General features: G+C 42.5%; 1 protein-coding gene across 1 annotated transcript in view; it reads right to left on the bottom strand.

The window, feature by feature from the left end:
* Positions 1-19,764, bottom strand: part of RPS6KA1 (ribosomal protein S6 kinase A1) — a 184,179-nt gene that overhangs the window by 122,616 nt on the left and 41,799 nt on the right. The window contains exon 2 of the mRNA XM_060784490.2: positions 11,784-11,828. Coding sequence (XP_060640473.1) covers positions 11,784-11,828 — 45 coding nt within the window. The remainder of the gene's footprint in view (positions 1-11,783; positions 11,829-19,764) is intronic.

The raw sequence follows: 19,764 nt of genomic DNA on the forward strand, positions 1-19,764 counted from the left end.
GATGGAATTGAACCAAACTTGGCACACAGAACTCCCATGACCAACAGAAAATACTGGAAGGGTTTGGTGGGCATTGACCTTGAGTTTGCAAACTTCCCACACAGAATCCTCATGACCAACAGAAAATACTTAAGGCCATTCAATCCAACTCCCTTCATCAGCGCAAGAAAACGTAATCAAAGTCCTCCTGACAAAGAGCCATCGAGCCATAGATAGATAGATAGATAGATAGATAGATAGATAGATGGATAGATAGACAGACAGACAGACAGAGAGATAGATAGGAAGTTGTAGTTGCTGGGATTTATAGTTCACCTACAATCAAATAGCATGAAAAAATTGAACCAAAGGTGACACACAGGACTCCCATGACCAACAGAAAATACTGGAAGGGTTTGGTGGGCATTGACCTTGAGTTTGGGAGTTGTAGTTCACCTACATCCAGAGAGCACTGTGGATCAAACAATGATGGATCTGGACCAAACTTGGCACAAGCACTCAATATGCCCCAATATGAACACAGATGGAGTTTGGGGGAAATAGATCTTGACATTTGGGAGTTGTAGTCACTGGGATTCACAGTTCACCTACAATCAAAGAACATTCTGAACCCCACAAATGACAGAATCGGGACAAACTTCCCACACAAGAACCCCCATGACCAACAGAAAATACTTAAGGCCATCCAATCCAACTCCCTTCATCAGGGCAACAAAACGTAATCAAAGCCCTCCAGACAAAGAGCCATCCAGCCATAGATATGATAGATAGATAGATAGATAGATAGATAGATATGATTCACACACAGATATAGTATCATAGATTTTAAAGGGACGCTTAAAGAAGGACAGTGATATGTTGCGTGTTCCAGAGTAGGCAAACCAGACACTCTCCACATCAACACTGACAAAGAAACAGCAAGAAATACTGTTTACCCACAAGCAGAAAGACATTACATATATTAGAAACCAACACTTTTTCATTACTTTATTACTAGATCAACAGACTGGGCCACAGCAACGCGTGGCAGGGGACAGCTAGTGTTATATAAAAATGGTCTTTGATTTCACTAGGAGTCAGATCAGCTGTTATGACAGCTGGATTAGGATTAGGATATTTCCACATATCATCTTTTCCCAATCCCAATGAGATCATGGACTTGAATATGTTAACATGTATTTACTATACAAACACACATCAAGATAGTTTCCAATCTTCTGTCTTGTGTTGGAGAAGAACAAACTACATTAGCCTACAATAAATAATATGAGGTTTATCCGGAAAGTAAGGTTATAAGCACTTGCGGGGAATTTTTACAGGGGAAGTTGGTATCACTGCCGCGTAGCAGGAAGCAAGTGGAAGCGAACGAGCAATGCCAGTTGTCAGTAGTTCATCAACTGGCGTTGTGGTGAAGGTTAGAGATGAGCGTCCTCATTCCGTTTCCCTCCAAGTGCGAAGTTCGCACTGTAATACGCTACTGAAACGGGAAGGGCATGAACGCTGCTGCGATTCATTGCGAAATCGTTTCAGTTTATGGAGAGGACATAATGTCAAGACAGCATGTAACAAAATGAGTACGGAATACATTGTGAGACCACGAAGAAACTTCGCAGAGCCATCCAAAACAAACGTTGTGGGATGCTGACAGTGGGAGTCTGTCTCCTTCATGACAATGCACCTCCACACACTGCTCATGCAACACAAGAGTTGTTGACTTCATTTGGTTGGGATGTTTGAAGCAATCTCTCTCCCAGCCCCGATTCCGCACCAGGTGACTCTCATAACTGGAAGGAACACCTATGTGGAAAACACTTTTCCGATGACGAGGTGAAAATCGAAGTGACAAACTGGTTGAAAATTTTTATTATTTATTATTATTTATTTTATTAATGCACTTGTATACCGCTAATATCTCAGCCTAAATCGGCGACTCATTGCGGTTTACAACACTTAAAAAACAACAATATTCAGTTTAAAAGCATAAAACACATATACAATACAAATTATTGGGCCACCAATAACCATCTAATGCATCTCGTAACTGGAGTCGCAATCCAAATTCATCGTCCATGATTACCAGTCCTTTAGCCATCATAATTCGTTGCAACGGATTAACCGAATGCTTGTTTAAACATCCATGTCTTCAATCTTTTCCGAAACACCATCAGCGAGGGGGCTGATCTTACCTCTATGGGGAGGGTGTTGCAAAGCCGAGGGGCCACCACAGAAAAGGCCCTGTCTCTCGTTCCCGCCAGCCGCACTTGTGAAGCCGGCGGGATAGAGAGCAGGGACTCCCCAGAAGATCTTAGGGTCCTGGTGGGCTGATAGGCCGAGATACGTTCCGATAGGTAGGTTGGGCCAGAACTGTTTAGGGCTTTAAAGGCCAACGCCAGCACTTTGAATTGAGCCCGGTAGCAGATCGGCAGCCAGTGGAGCTGGTGCAGCAGAGGAGTTGTATGCTCCCTGCGCCCCGCTCCTGTTAGTATCATGGCTGCCGCCCGTTGGACTAATTGGAGCTTCCGGGCTGTCTTCAAAGGCAACCCCACGTAGAGAGCGTTGCAGTAGTCAAGACGGGATGTAACCAGAGCCTGGACTACCGTGGCCAAGTCAGACTTCCCAAGGTACGGTCGCAGTTGGCGCACAAGTTTTAAAAGGCAGAGGGAAACTTTTATGACACAGGCACTCGTTCCATGGATGACAAAATGTATTGAACTGAATAGTAATTATGTGGAAAAATAATGTAATACCTATGATACAATCCATATAAGTTTTATTAAAATATATTCATTCTTTGTTGTTGTTGTTTTTTAAAAAAACTTGTAACCTTACTTTCTGGATAATGCTCGTAATAATATCTATACTTTAAATACTGACAATTAAAAAAAAGTACTTGAGTCACTATGACAGTTGAAATCCATATCGCACTGCTCTTGCTACATGAAACTTGGGTGGCTCAATCTCTTCCGTTTACCTTATATTCTTAACTGATCACTATGAGTGTTTATTTCTCTTGAAAGCAACCTTTGATCCAACAACAGGAACTGTAACTAGGATAGCTAATTTCCTTCTGCAGTGCTGGGTTTTCTCCGCAGTTGAATCATTTTATTGTCATCTTAACAGAATTTGTGGGATATATATGTCTGTAAGAGATAAACGTACAGTTGACCCTCCTCATTCGTGGGCTAAACTTTTGTGGATTTGATGATTTGTGGATTTGATTGATATGACCAAGACGGTTGTAAATCGTGTATTTTAATATTGAGATTAATGTTTTTAATGTTTATGTATGCGTATATGAATTCTTGTCCTGGCATTGAATGTTTGCCGTATATATGCTGTGCTCCGCGCCCTGAGTCTCCATCGGGGTGAGAAGGGCGGAATATAAATGTTTTAAATAAATAAATAAATGTTAATCTGGAGGACCTAGAGATAGAGTTCTTTCTAGGACTATATCTTCCAATGTGATCTATAGTCAACTTCTGGTGTTGTCCTCCTTACATAATTCAAAGCAGTTTAAACTTCAAACATTCCTTAGAACAGTGGTTCTCAACCTGTCGATCCCCAAGTGTTTTGGCCTACAACTCTCAGAAATCCCAGCCAGTTTACCAGCTGTTAGGATTTCTGGGAATTGAAGGCCAAAACATCTGGGGAACCACAGGTTGAGAACCACTGCCTTAGAAGCTATCATGGAAGCTAACTTGATAAGCGAGTAAATGCATCATGTGTTTTAATTGTTGTCGAAGGCTTTCATGGCTGGAATCACAACCAGATACAGTGAAGACATCTGCCCTTGCGCTATGCTACTTTGCTGCTGAGTACGCATGCCCAGTGTGGAACACATCTCACCACACTAAAACAGTGGATGTAGCTCTTAATGAGACATGCCGCATTATCACAGGGTGTCTGCGCCCTACACCACTGGAGAAATTACACTGCTTAGCCGGTATTGCACCACCTGACATCCGCCGGGAAGTTGCAGCCAATAGTGAAAGGACCAAGGCAGAGACATCTCCAGCTCATCCCTTGTTTGGGTATCAGCCAGCACGTCAACAACTTAAATCAAGAAATAGTTTTCTTAGATCTACAGAGACACTCGCTGGAACACCTCAGCAAGTGAGAGTTCAAAAGTGGCAGGCTCAAACCCAGCACCTCAATTCGTGGGTGATACCAGATGAGAGACTCCCCCCTGGGCACACAGAAGACTGGGCGACTTGGAAGGCGCTGAACAGACTGCGCTCTGGAACCATGAGATGTAGAGCCAATCTTAAGAAATGGGGCTACAGGGTGGAATCCTCGGCATGCGAGTGTGGAGAAGAGCTAACCACTGACCACCTGTTGTAATGCAACCTGAGCCCTGCCACATGCACAATGGAGGACCTTCTTGCAACAACACCAGAGGTACTCCAAGTGGCCAGATACTGGTCAAAGGACATTTAATCAGCTACGAAGTTTGCAAAATTTGTGGTTTTTTTATCTGTTTGTTTGTTTTGTTCTGTTAGAAATGTAATACAATGTTCTGGTTGCGGAGGACACGATAAACAAACAAACAAATAAATAAATAAAGGCTGGAATCACTGGGTTGCTGTGATTTTACTGGGCTGTATGGCCGTGTTCCAGAAGCATTCTCTCCTGATGTTTCGCCCACATCTATGACATGCACCCTCAGATGTTGTGAGTTCTGTTGGAAATTGGAATAATGTCCAGGATGGGAGAAAGAATTGAATAGCCTGGCAGCTTCAAAGTCTGGCTGCTTCCTGCCAGGCTATTCAATGCTAATCAGGCTGGCAAATGACGACATTCACAGTTGCCTCCAATAGACAAGAGTTCTTTCTCCCACCCTGGACATTATTCCACAGATATATAAACCCCACTTGCCCAGTTTCAAACAGACCTCACAACCTCTGAGGATGCCTGTCATAGATGTGGACAAAACAGAGAATACTTCTGGCACATCGCCATATAGGCCAGAAAACTCACAACAACCCAGCAGATGTTTTGTTCCTAATTTTTCTTTGGAAAGAGAAGTTAAGGACCAAGAACGCATGGAAACTTCTATCTGAATGCATCTTTTACAAAAGCAAGACACGACTTTTGAAGCACTTTCATAAAAGCCATAAGAAACAGCAGTTGTGCAACTAAGCTCTTTTCACAGCAGTCGAAAAAAAGCTAGCTGCTTATGAGGAATACGGAGCTCCGAAAAAAGATCCTTTTTGAATTATTAATTGGAGACTACAGCAGAAAGAGAGCAGAACTGATATATTTGTTTAATGGCACTGAAGAAGAGTCTTCCATTAGCAGGGGCCGATTCTTGGCACACGATGATCAAGGGCTCCAGGGGGAAGAGATGCACGTGCCTGAAATCACACCAACATTAGGGCAAAACAACTGACTTGTTAGAAATGCACTATTAAATGTTTTAACTCTTCTGAAATATGTTTATATCATGAGCAACTGCTGCTACTCAGCACAATCGAATGGAGATACAGCGAGTCCTTCGCATCCACAGCGGTTTTGCTCCATGATGCCCTGTAGATACCAAAAGCTGTGCAGGACCAAGTCCCACTATAAACAATGGAATACTAAATTACCTGCCTTATATAAAATGGCAAATGAACAAAGGATACAGCAGGGTATGCCTGCACATCAGTGTAGACCTACTCTGCTGTTTGGAGTTGAAATTACCAATGAGTCTTATGTTTAATTCTAATGTTTGCATTTTTGGGGTTTTAAATTTACGTATTATATGATCTTTAGTGTTAGGTATTTTGAGTCTCATTTGGGAGAGAGACTCAAAGTCTGATAAATACAGCTACTACTACTATTATCACTACTACTAGTACTACTAGTACTGCTACTACTACTGGAGCCCCCGGTAATGCAACAAGTTAAAGCACTGAACTGCTGAACTTGCTGACCAAAAGGTCCGTGGTTTGAATCTAGGGAGCGGGGTGACCCCCAGCTTCTGCCAACCTAACTGTTTGAAAACACCCAGGGAAATCATGCTATCCCTCTATTCTGCCTTGGTTAGACCACACCTGAAATATTGTGTCCAATTCTGGGCACCACAATTGAAGAGGGATATTTACAAGCTGGAATGTGTCCAGAGGAGGGCAACTGAAATGATCAAGGGTCCGGAGAACAAGCCCTATGAAGAGCGGCTTAAAGATCTGGCCATGTTTAGCCTGAAAAAGAGAAGGCTGAGAGGAGATATGATAGCCATGTATAAATATGTGAGAGGAAGTCACAGGGAGGAGGGAGCAAGCTTGTTTTCTGCTTCCCTGGAGACTAGGATGTGGAACAATGGCTTCAAACTACAAGAAAGGAGATTCCATCTGAACATGAGGAAGAACTTCCTGACTGTGAGAGCCGTTCAGCAGTGGAACTCTTTCCCCTGGAGTGTGGTAGAGGCTCCTTCTTTGGAGGTTTTTAAACAGAGGCTGGATGGCCATCTGTTGGGGGTGCTTTGAATGCAATTTTCCTGCTTCTTGGCAGGGGGTTGGACTGGATGGCCCATGAGGTCTCTTCCAACTCCATGATTCTATGACATGCAAATCTGAATAGATCAATAGGTACCACTTCGGCGGGAAGGTAATATGACCTTGGAATTGTCTAAAGACAACGCCGGCTCTTCCGCTTAGAAATGGAGATGAGCACACACACACACACCCAAGTCGGACACAACTAGACTTAATGTCAAGGGGAAACCTTTACCTACTACTATTATTACTACTACTATTACTACTACTACTACTACTACTAATAATAATAATAATAATAATTTAAGCTGCGGTTGGTTGAATCAGTGGATGTATAATCTATGGATATGGATGGCCAGCTGTATAGATGATAGAGATTTATCCAAGGCCAATTTTATACTGTCATATGACCCAGATTATCAAAGCAGATAATCCACATTATCTGCTTTTATTATATGAGTCCACATCACCATATGATTAGGGTCAAAGTAGATAATCTGGATTTTATTTGGCAGTGTAGAAGGGACCCAAGTATCATTCTTGACCCCAGTGTTTCTGAGACTGCCTTGCGTTGAGGTCTCCTTAATTTTAGCCAGTTGTTTGAATCAAATCACGTGATCCAGAGCCAACTGCAATTCAGTTATATATGCTTTACATGAAGAAAAGTCCAGTATCCAGTCTTTAATATCTCTAGTTGAAAAGGAACTCAGATAGCATGGTTTAGAATGCAGAGACTTGTGAGAGCAGCTTCTAATCAGAACAGTACAGAACATTATTACCAATTTAAACGCAAAAACAGAAGAACAACCTGCCTCAAGGAAGCATGCTGGCTCCATCAATGTTTAACATTTACACAAATGATCAGCCACTGCCAGAAGGGACAGAGAGTTTCATCTATGCTGATGATTATGTTATCACCACCCAAGCAGGAAACTTTGAAATGGTTGAACAGAAGCTCTCCGAAACTTTAGATGCAGGGAAAACCAGCTGATTTCTAATCCATCTAAAACACAGACATTAAGAACAGACAAGCATCTCAAGCTCTGAGGATCACCTGGGAAGGAATCCCACTGAAGCACTGCTGCACACCAACATATCTGGGAGTCACTCTGACTTATAAGAAGCAGTGCTTGAATATCAAGCAAAAAGCGACTGCTAGAAATAATATCATACAAAAGCTGACTGGCACAACCTGGGGATCACAACCAGAGACAGTGAAGATATTTGCCCTTGTGCTTTGCTACTCTGGTGATGGATACGCATGCCAGTGTGGAACACATCTCACCATGTTAAAATAGTGGATGAGGCTCTTAAAGAGACATGCCGCATTTCTCCACAATACTGGAGAAATTAGCCAGCATTGCACCACCTGACATCTGCCAGGAAGTAGCAGCCAATAATAAAAAAGGATCAAGGCAGTGACATCTCCAGCCCATCCTCTGTTTGGATATCAGCCAGCACGCCAACGACTTAAATCAAGAAATAGTATCTACAGAGATACTTGCAGGAACACCTCAGCAAGCAAGAGTCCAAAAGTGGCAGGCTAAATCCCAGCACTCCAACCAGTGGCTGATACCAAATGAGAGACTCCCTCCTGGGCACACAGAAGACTTGGCAACTTGGAAGGCACTGAACAGACTGTGTCCTGGCACCACGAGATGCCGAGCCAACCTTAAGAAATGGGGTCACAAAATGGAGTCCATGACATGAGAGTATGGAGAAGAGCAAACCACAGACCCCCTATTACAATGCAGCCTGAACCCTGCCACATGCACAATGACCTTCTTTCAGAACACCAGAGGCACTCCAAGTGGCCAGCTTATGGTCAAAGGGCATTTTGTATAATGCCAATTTTTAAATCTTTCTGTTTTTAAATACATTACAACTGTACCCTTGGTTTACTTCTGACACAATAAATAAATACATACATTCAAATGCCACAACAGGTAGTCAGCTGTTTTCAAGGGAGCTTTCGGAATGAATTTATAAAAATCTTTCTGTTTCAAGCACTTATATGATAAGGGACAGTGCATTTGGGAAGCTCCTGCCCTTTTGTCTGCGGGAATTCTGCTTTAGTGGCAGTTTGAGAGATGCACAATTTTTTTCCCAATGAAAAGCAATATGAATGGATATGCTCAACCTGGGATGTTGCCTTGTGCCACATCAGACCCTTGGCAACAATTTTCGAAGGCAGGCCTTTTCAACCTGTGGCCCTCCAGATGGTTGAGCCTCCAACGCCCAGAAGCCTTAGCCAGCTTGTCTAATAATCAGGATTTCTAGGAGTTGTAGTCCAAAATACCTGGAAGGCCCTCCAGGTGTTTTGGACTTCAACTCCCACCACCTTGTATCTACTCCAAAGCTGAGAGACATTATCTACTAGATTTCTGTAGTTGAATGGGATCCCATTTCAGAAATATTAAAAATGAATTATGTATTTTTAATTACAAAAATGTGAGTCAACCACTGAAAGGGTTAAATTGATACAATGATGCAGCAAAAGCTACAGTTCAATATAAGCAGGAGTGCATGTAGCTTTGTAGCCCTCAGTCTGTGAAATGTCTCTGTGGGAAAAGGGCCTCTGTGTTAGTAGGCCTCAGTGTGAGAACACCTCAGTGTTAGTAGGCTTCAGAGTTAGTGGGCCTCAGTGTATGAGGGTCGCTGTGTTATTGTTAATGTTTACTGCTTATTTTCTGTTTATGAGTTTTATTTATTGTTTGAATTATTGTTCTATTGTTTTTTACTGTGGGCTCGGCCTCATGTAAGCCGCACCGAGTCCCTTGGGGAGATGGTAGCGGGGTACAAATAAAGTTTTATATTATTATTATTATTATTATTATTATTATTATTATTATTATTAGGAGTAGGCCTGGTGTGAGAAGCTTTGGTGAGGACAAAGGTAATGTGAGAAGCTCCTGTGTAACTTTGGTGTGAGAAGAGGCTCTGTGAGAATGAAGCTGTTTATCTGCATGAGAAAGGAGCCCAGCGTGGAAGCAAAGAAGGAAGTGTAAAGAACTTTGTGTTGTGGAAACCTTGTTCTTGTAAATAGTTAGAGGTAGAAGTTTTCTCTTGACATTAAGTCCAGTCGTGTCCGACTCTGGGGATTGGTGCTCATCTCCATTTCTAAGTTGAAGAGCCGGCATTGTCCATAGACACCTCCAAGGTCATGTGGCCAGCACGACTGCATGGAGCATCTTGTAAATAGTGCAACCATAGTATTTTTCTATAAAGGAAAGCTTCCCATGGAAGAGATACCATTGCTCTGTGTGTTTTTGTTCTTTTTATCACTTTGGGCTACTGGTGCTGGGTCACGGTGTTGCTGCTGAGAATTTATGAGGAGGGTCTTTGGTTAATAAGACCACTGCCTATCTCTTCCATTAAGCTGAAACGCTGGAGACTGAAACAGGGGAAACCTACATGTAGAGCAAGTGTCCTGCCATCACTTTATAACCCTAAGCTCCATCCCCATGGCGTAGAGTTCAATTCAGGTATTCCACACCCAGATCCAAAGTCTTCGTTTAGCTGCCTTATCTTGTTAACAGATTGCCAAGCATTGGAGGAAGCAGTGAAAGGATGCTTCTAAAACACACAGCAGGATTAACTTGGTTTTTTATTTTGGTTCTGCATTATCTATAATACTTTCTTTTTTGAAGGCGGGGGAGGGAAGGGACACTCTATAATGCTTCTTTTTGGAAGAAAGTCGAAGAACTGGATACTTTAGAGCAGGTCTGGGCAAACTTGGGCCCTCCGGGTGTTTTGGACTCCAACTCCCACCATTCCTAACAGCCGGTAGGCTGTTAGGAATGGTGGGAGTTGGAGTCCAAAACACCCGGAGGGCCCAAGTTTGCCGAAGCCTGCTTTAGAGACTCAGAAATGTAAATCTAACTTGTAAACCAATTAAACCAACCCAGAGTACTTAAAAATGATGGTATACTGGTACACAGAAGTTGGGCTGCTGTTGCCAATACTGAACAACAGCAGAAACAATATTCATCACAGCTGCTGCTGGGTAGAAAGCGAAGTATTTTATCTACTGCATCACACAGAAGTAGGAATGATTTCACTACTCAAATTCTCAGCAAACTCAGTGCACCAGACAATGTAAACTCACCGTCTCTGCTCTCCCCTTCTGCCACCCCCTTTCTTTCCAGAAGACGGAAAGTAATCTGAACGCCTGAATCAGGGAAGCAGCGTGAGCCAAGAAAAAAGACCAGTGCTTAGCTTGCATCAGGTTGCACTTAGACTGCAGCATAGAAAGACCTCTGGTTTGTAAAAAAATCACAGCCGCCTTCCCCATCTGGAGCCCGTTAGATGTACTGGACCACAATTCCCATCATGTCCAGTCAACATAGTCACTGCAGCACCATGGCTGGGGATGCTGGAAACTGCAGTCCAGCCTATCTGGAAGGCCCTAACTGCAGAGATAAGTCCACCAAGGTATGCAAGATCCATTTGATATTTGAAGTAATAATACAAAATAATATATATATATATATATATATATATTATAATATATAATATATAATATATAATATATAATATAATATTCTATAATATAATAAGATATAATGTATGATCAGACATTAAGGGTTAATTGTAGTCTATCATCTTTCATTAAAGTTTTCCCAGAGTATTATGTTTCTATAATATTCTGTAATATAGTAATATATAATGTATCATCAGGCATTAAGGGTTAATTGTAGTCAATCATCTTTCAATATTTGAAGTTTTCCCAGAGTATTGTGTTTCAGAACACGTTTAGATGTATTTTACATCAATCCAACATGATTATCCTCAGAAGAACCCATGTCTCTTGTCATTATTAAATTATCATGTCATATACAAGTGGTATGAAAACAGGAACAAATGTTCTTAGTACACATCAATGGGCGCTCAACAAAACACTGCAGTGTAAATGCTTTGGTTTACAATGACCACCTGCAGTCCTCTCCTACGAGACACTTCACTCCACTTCTACCACATTCACACATAACAAACCCACCCACTGAGGATTGTTTCCTGGGTGGGCAGAGGGATGCTTCCTTGTGATTTCCCCCCAATGTGCTTCTAAACCTTGATGTTCCCCAAATCCTGCTCCTCACTGTTGTGCTGTTGATTGCTGCATTTCAAACTCTGATCCTTTAGATGTTTATGACTTCAACTCCCAGAATCCCCAAGCTAGGTATCCTAGGGATGATGGGTGCTCTAGTCCAAAACACATTCATACATACATATTTTTAAAACGATCAATTCCAGCATAGGCAATGCAAACACTCCAGTCCAGAAGAAGGCTTTCCTCTGGGGTCTTACCTTTGACAGCACATCTTTTCTTTCTTCTGGAGCAGCTTGGCCATTCTGGAAAACACAAAGGGCCAACATCCCATTAGCAATACTATATGATCCAAAGTAACACTATAATTCGAGTATAGAAGTATCCCATAGAATAGCACTGGAGGACTACAGAAATCCACAAACTGTTTTGAGATGGGAAGGGAATATTTGTTAGACTGTGGGCAAGTGAAAACTGTAGCTATTCAGCCCGTGGATAATGGGTACTACTAAGTCAGTGTTACTCAACATGGGGGTCGAGACCCCTGGGGGTGTCGCAAGGGGAGTTTCAAAGGGGTCACCAAAGACCATCGGAAAACACATATTTCTGATGGTCATGGGGGTTCTGTGTGGGAAGTTTGGCCCAATTCTATCATTGGTGGGGTTCACAATGTTCTTTGGTTATAGGTGAACTATAAATTCCAGCAACTACAGCTCCCAAATGTCAAAGTTTACTTTCCCCAATCTCCACCTTGGGTATATTGAGTATTTGTGCCAAGTTTGGTCCAGATCCATCATTGTTTGAGTCCACAGTGCTCTCTGGATGTCGGTAAACTACAACTCCAAAACTCAAGGTCAATGCCCGCCAAATCCTTCCAGTATTTTCTGTTAGTCACTGGAGATCTATGTGCCAAGATCTGTTCAATTCCATCATTGGTGGAGTCCGAATGCTCTTTGATTGTAGGTGAACTATAAATTTCAGCAACTACAACTCGCAAATGACAAAATAAATCCCCCTTAACCTGATAAAAGTTTCAACAGTTCAGTCTTTCTTTGCACCTAAGATGCCTCATTGTGTTATCATTTACTCAAACGACACATATAGTCCAACTTAATAAGGGCGCATAACAGACAAATCAAGATGAATAGAACAAACCCTATAAATATCTATAGCGCCATAAATTGATGAAACCAAATTACAATAACTTCAACAAGAAAAATTTATCAATTATCTCAATCAATATCTAAATCACACCTTAATTTAAAACAAAAAAAACCACACAGAACTAACCCCTGCCTCTTCAGCTTTATTTCTTAAAGCAAGGCCACTAAAGGGGCACACTAGATAGATTTCCATGTGCCAATAAACCACAGTGCAACCAAGAACCATAACGACAAATTCAGCCCTCTCCCTCCATGTAAACAGATAAGGAAGGGTCGGCATGACATTCAAATCCATTATGTATTTTCATTGCATCCAACTGAGTCAAGAGCCATAAAACACAAAATATTCCCTAGTATAAAGTCACTTATGAATCCTGGTGTGTTGTGTTAGATAATCTCAGGTGTGGACATCTCATAAAGCTATTTCTTTTATTATTTTTTCTTACTCACCAGGTGAAGCAGGAGCAAACAAGTTGCATGCTCCAACGTGATGCTAGTTCATGCTGTGATCTGAGTCATATATATACATATGCGCAAAGACTCACTGTATTTGAAAAGGCAGATATTATATTGTCCTAGAATAAGGAGCTATCCAAAAGCAGAGAGTGGTATTGTTCAATGATATGTTACCAGAAATGTGTTCAAAGAGTCTAGTGGTCGCTTAAGAACAACAACTTCCATTTCACGTAATTTTTCATGGTCTGCTTCCTTCTTCATGGGGTGCATTGAGTACTGATGGAGCTCAAGTGGCCATTCTTGGTAGAGAAGTGCATTCAAGACCTTGCCCACCAGGTCTCTGCATGATTTGCTGTGGTTCAGGACTCAGCTCCTTCCAACCACAGAAGTACTGTATTTACTAAAGGCTAATGCACCATTGAATCTCATGCGCACCTCAATTTTCAAAGCCCCGAAACACTAAAAAGCATTTGCTGGTGAATGAAATGTGCAGTGGCAAAAAGTACATTCTTTGTAATTTGGCCAAAAAAGTGTACATTAAAAAGGTGCTTAGAATTCCTTCTTTAAAAATGAAAGCATTAGAACACCAAAGCTTCCAGGTGGGTTGCAACGGGGGTGTCAAATTTATTTATTATTTATTTCAAAGTTTTATATACCGAGCTTCTCACCTCATAAGAGGGACTCAGCCCGGTTTCCAACCATAAAAACACATACAATCGGTAAAATATCAAAATACACATTACAATAAAACATTAAAAAAGCACATATATTTAAAACTACAGTGATCAGTGGTCATACTAAAATCGAATATACACCATCTTCCATCCAGATCATTGTCTCATTCTTCGAAAGCCTGTCTCCATAACCACGACTTCACCTGTTTCCTGAATGTCAGGATTGTTGGGGCGGTTCTAACCTCTGGCGGGAGAGAGTTCCAGAGTCGCGGGGCCACTACCGAGAAGGCCCTGTCCCTCGTCCCCACCAGCCGCGCTTGTGAGGCCGGTGGGACCGAGAGCAGGGCCCCTCCAGACGATCTTAGTAATCTTGATGGTTCGTAGGGGAGAATACGTTCGGAGAGGTAAACAGGGTCGGAGTCGTTTAGGGCTTTATAGGTTAACACCAGCACTTTGAATTGTGCTCGGAAGCTAATTGGCAGCCAGTGGAGTTGGTGTAACAGCGGAGTGGTGTGCTCCCTGTACCCAGCACCCGTTAGTAATCTGGCTGCCGCACGTTGTACTTGCTGCAGCTTCCGGGCAATCTTCAGAGGCAACCCCACGTAGAGAGCGTTGCAGTAGTCTAAACGGGATGTAACCAAAAGGATCGGCAATGATAATCAGAAAACACAATATTGTCTGTTGGTCACGGGGGTTCTGTGTGGGAAGTTTGACCCAATTCTACCATTGGCGGGGTTCAGAATGCTCTTTGATTGTAGGTGAACTATAAATCCCGGCAACTACAACTCCCAAAGGTAAAGGTCTATTTTCCAAGAACACCACCAGTGTTCACATGCGGGCATATTGAGTATACAATGAATGGCACCTTCGCCTTCAATGTATATCTGATAACAGCTAGCCTACAGTGTTCATATCTATCTCATTTCAGACCAAGACATACATCGTAGACATCTCCCTGAAAAGTTACAACAGGTTTTCCCTCTCCACTATGAACCTGGAAATTAATCTCAAACTGCTTATACATTACAACAGTGTGGAGTTGGGACTTCTGGGAGGTTCGTAAGGGGATGTCAGAGGGTCGCCAAAGACCGTCAGAAAACAATTTTCTGTTGGTCATGGAGGTTCTGTGTGGGAAGTTTGGCCCAATTCTGTCATTGGTGAGGTTCAGAATGCTCTTTGATTGTAGGTGAACTATAAATCCCAGCAACTACAACTCCCAAATGTCAAGGTCTATTTCCCCAAACTCCACCAGTGTTCACATTTGGGCATATTGAGTATTTGTGTCAAGTTTGCTCCAGATCCATCATTGTTTGAGTCCACAGTGCTTGCTGGATGTAGGTGAACTACAATTCCAAAACTCAAGGTCAATGCTCACCAAACCCCTCCAGTATTTTCTGTTGGTCATGGGAGTTCTGTGAGCCAAGTTTGGTTCAATTCCATAGTTGGTGTTCAGAATGCTCTTTGATTGTAAGTTAACTATAAATCCCAGCAACTACAACTCCCAAATGACAAAATCAATCCCCCCCAACCCCAAATTCAAATTTGGGCATATTGGGTATCTGTGCCAAATTTGGTTCAATGAATGGAAATACATCCTGCATATCAGATATTTACATAATAATAATAATAACTCTTTATTTATGTTCCGCCCTTCTCACCTCGAAGGGGACTCAGGGCGGATCACAATACATATACAGGGCAAACATTCAATCCCGCTTTGTATAGACAATACACAGACAGACAGAAGAGAAGGAGGTGTCATGGAAGGTTGGGCTCGAGTCCAGGGGGTGCTGTTGCTCTATCCTCTATGACGAAGAGCCATCAGGACTTTCTCCTTTCTTTGGTCGCCCAGCATTTTCTGATCTTCTTTCTTTTATGGCGTCGTAAAACACCTCCCCCGCTTTTAGCGGTACCTAATTCCTTTAATCACAACTAAAGCTGTTTTCGAATTGCTTAGGTAAACAATGAGCTAGGCTGACAGTTGGCAGCTCATGCCAACCCAGGGCTTCGAACTTGCAACCTTTTGGTTGATAGATCTTATAATTGCTGATGATTTTCCAGCTGTGCTAAACCTCCGGTCCACTGCGACTGTTATGATTCATAACAGTCGCAAAATTACAGTTACAAAAATAATGCTATGGTTATACTATGGCGCCCTTAGTCGCCTTCGGTCTGAGAAGGAAAGTATACAAATATGGTAAATAAGTAATAAATAATAATTGGGGGTCACCATTTATAAAGTCTTCTCTACTTCTCCACTAAAGTCCGAACAGCAACATGCATCCACCTACAATGAGGTACTCAGCAGACATCGAATACAAAATGGAGTCCTGAGTCTGATCATGATGAGTACCTCATGTCTATACCCCTTCCCGCACCCAAGAGGTAAGTCAAACTGGAAAATCAACATACACACAGAATACAGGTTAGCAAACATATACCTTAACAAATAAACAGTGAAAGGCTTGGGATGTTGCTATTTCCAACATAAGCATCTATAGGTGCTCCAACACAACACAAATAATGTAATGGTGTTCAGTCACATATGCAGCTTTGGATAATTCACAGTCCAGCTGGAAATGCATTCTGACAGATACAGAGGCCTTACTGCTTATAATAAAGGGGAAATACTGTCATAATAGCATTGCACTACAGTGCTACTTTAAGACACCACTACAAAAACATGGAGTGAGCTTCTTCCTCAATGCTGTAAGGAAGGAGTTAATGATTCTAAGGATGACTCAGCCAGGACTAATCTTGGCCAGGGCGTGCCCCACAGGTAGCCAAGAGGCAGCTGCACTTACAGGAAACCCTCTAAGCAGGAAAGTTTTTATCAGCTGGATCCTTGCCCTGCTGTCTAGAGGTACAAAGTCAACCAAGGAGAACAGCCAGTGCAAACTGAATTGTGCTCTCAAGAAACCGCACTACGCTGCCATGCGCCGAGCACGCCTGCTCTCCCCTCTCAGATCAAAATATTGTCGCTCCACTATAAAAATATATGGATGAAATACAGGAATGCCATTTTTCAGTGTTCTCAATGGCAAGGGTGTTGCAAATTTTATCCTTGAGATTAGTAACTTTGAAGTATGTTTTCTTTTTATCTGTGACTTACTCTTGTTGGATATACCTGTGTTGCATGCCAATGTTGTTGTTGTATGCCAATAAAGGCTGTGTATGTAGTCACTTTAATGTTCTGCCTTAGGTAAAGGTAAAAGTTTTCCCCTGACATTAAGTTCAGTCGTGTCCAACTCTGGGGGTTGGTGCTCATCTCCACTGGCTGGCATGACTGCATGGAGCGCCGTTACCTTCCCGCCTGAAGGTTGCATCTACTCACATTTGCATGTTTTCGAACTGTTAGATTGGCAGAAGCTGGGGCTCTCTCACCCCAAGGACATCAGACAAGCCCCAACGTTGGCAGTCTTTAGGAAGAGCCCGAAGACCTGGCTGTTCCAGTGTGCCTTTCCAGAATAGGAAACTCCCGGCATCATGTCCCAAATGCACCTTGTTAGAGATTCAGGATTGTCTGCACATTGCACCTACCTCCAAAAACATCTACATATCACCTGTCAAGTCCAGCACTTTTTAAAATTTGTCTATTACATTTGGCCCGGCCTTAGGTTTTAAATGCGTCAAGGTGTTATTGTTTTAGTATTTTATTGTTTTGCTTGATGTTTTATTATTTGCTTTATGAGTTTTACTGTTGTATTTGTATGCTGTTGTTTTGTTGGTGGCCTTGGCCTTTGTAAGCCACATCGAGTCTTTCGGGAGATTTAGCGGGGTATAAATAAAGTTAATAATAATAAATAATAATAGCGGGAACTGACGCCGCTCCCTGGATTCGAACCTGCAACCTTTCAGTAAGCAAGTTCAGCAGCTTAGCACCACCGGGGGCTCCTGTTCTGCCTTTCAATATTCAATATTTTAAGAGGGCCTTCTTGCTGGTGGCCCCCCGACTCTGGAACTCACTTCCCAAGGACATCAGGCATGCCCCAACATTGGCAGTCTTTAGGAGGAGCCTGAAAACGTGGCTGTTCCAGTGTGCCTTCCCGGAATAAGGAAAATTTCCCAGCAATATGTCCTCAAAATGCACTTTACTATTGGTTTGGGTTGGACTGCGCTCCCTCACTTCTTTAAAACCCTTATATTAGATATCTCCTACCTTGTTCATACCCAGTGTTTATTTTTTTTAATTTTAAACTATTACATTTGGCCCGGCCATAGGTTTTTAAATCCTTGTGTGTTATTGTTTATTGTTTATATGTGATTTATATTAATTGTATTGTATTGTATTGTATTGTTTTTGTTTATTGCTTTCTTGTTTTTATTGATGTGTTGTTGGGCTTGGCCTCATATAAGCCGCTCCGAGTCCCTTGGGGAGATGGTGGCGGGGTATAAATAATTTTTTAAAATTATTACTATTATTATTATTAATAGGTTTTTTTGTCGTGTCAGGAGTGACTTGAGAAACTGCAAGTCGCTTCTGTTGTGAGAGAATTGGCCGTCTGCAAGGACGTTGCCCAGGGGATGCCCGGATGATTTGATGTTTTTTTATCATCCTTGTGGGAGGCTTCTCTCATGTCCCCGCATGAGGAGCTGGAGCTGATAGAGGAAGCTCATCCGCCTCTCCCCGGATTCGAAACTGCGACCTGTCGGTCTTCAGTCCTGCCGGCACAGGGGTTTAACCCACTGTGCCACCGGGGACTCCATTATTAATAGTGCTGTGAATGAAACTAAGTGTGTGCATGTGAAACCATCAGAAAGCAAAGCTTTTGCCATTTCAGTAACAATTTTGTATTCTGAAGTATTTCAGAGACAAGCCCAACCTATATTGCGAATGGGGAAGAAGCCACCAAGACAAAACACCTTACTTAAAGTCAACTGCCAAAGATGACATTTGAACCCATGATCCCCTTATTCATAATTCAGTCTCTAAACCACTACAGCTCAGCTATCACTTATTCTGGCTAATTCAAAGCTTTAAGGAAGCAGCTTTTGCCAGCAAAAGAGTCCCACAGTAATGTTTCTTTCGCACTATCCGCTCTCCATCTTTTTCCTCCAAGAAAGAATGTGCCTTTCCAATTACCAAACCAAGTCTGGATGGTTATATAACTTCTCACCTGAGGCTACTGCACTGGGAGAAGATGTTTATCTGGAGGCAACTTGCTTGTTAAAGCCCTTTAATTCCATATAATCCTCTGTGCAGACAGAAACCAATCTGCAAAAGTGAACTGTTGAAGCCAGGCAAGTTCTGAAGCTGAGCATCAGAGGAGACTTATGGCTTCGATCGCAGGAAATGTGACACCAAATCGCTACTGCCATTAAGAATCCTGGATGCATCAGCCTTTGAGCATTAGCTGAGCAAAGACAATTCATGGCAAGAAAAATGGTAAAAGGAAACATAATACTCTGAAGAAAAAACCACAAAGTACAGAGGTGGATGGGAAGATCTGTCCCTCCACCGCAAGACACAATCTACTAGGAATCAAGAGTAAGTCCATAGCAATCGACTCAACTCCTAGTTCAATGTCACAAAAAACTATAAAGATTCAATCCATCTTTTAGTCCAGTTGCCATGAAGGTATAACTGGTGGTGAAGCAAAAGATGGACGTATTCGTGGAGGCCCTAGACTTTGGATTTTCCATTCAAGAGAGGTTATGTTTGCCCAAACCACTGCTTGAAAGTGAGGGACGTGTTTTCAAGTCACCTGTCAAAGTATAGACCAGGGGTCGTCAAACTACAGCCCGGGGGCCACATCCGGCCCGCCAAGGGCATTTATCTGGCCCCTCGAGGAGGAGGCCTCCTTGCCATCCAGCCCTCCCTCCTTCCTTCCACCTCTACCTGGGCGCAGAGCTCAAGGCGGCTAGGAGCCCCTGCAACCTCCCCCCCCCCCAAGTTAAACAGGAAGGGGAGAGTGGGGGTGGCAGAAACACCAGTGTCCTGGAGGAAA

The sequence above is a fragment of the Anolis sagrei genome, chromosome X (assembly GCF_037176765.1).
Source record: "Anolis sagrei isolate rAnoSag1 chromosome X, rAnoSag1.mat, whole genome shotgun sequence".
NCBI classification, from domain to species: Eukaryota; Metazoa; Chordata; class Lepidosauria; order Squamata; family Dactyloidae; genus Anolis; species Anolis sagrei.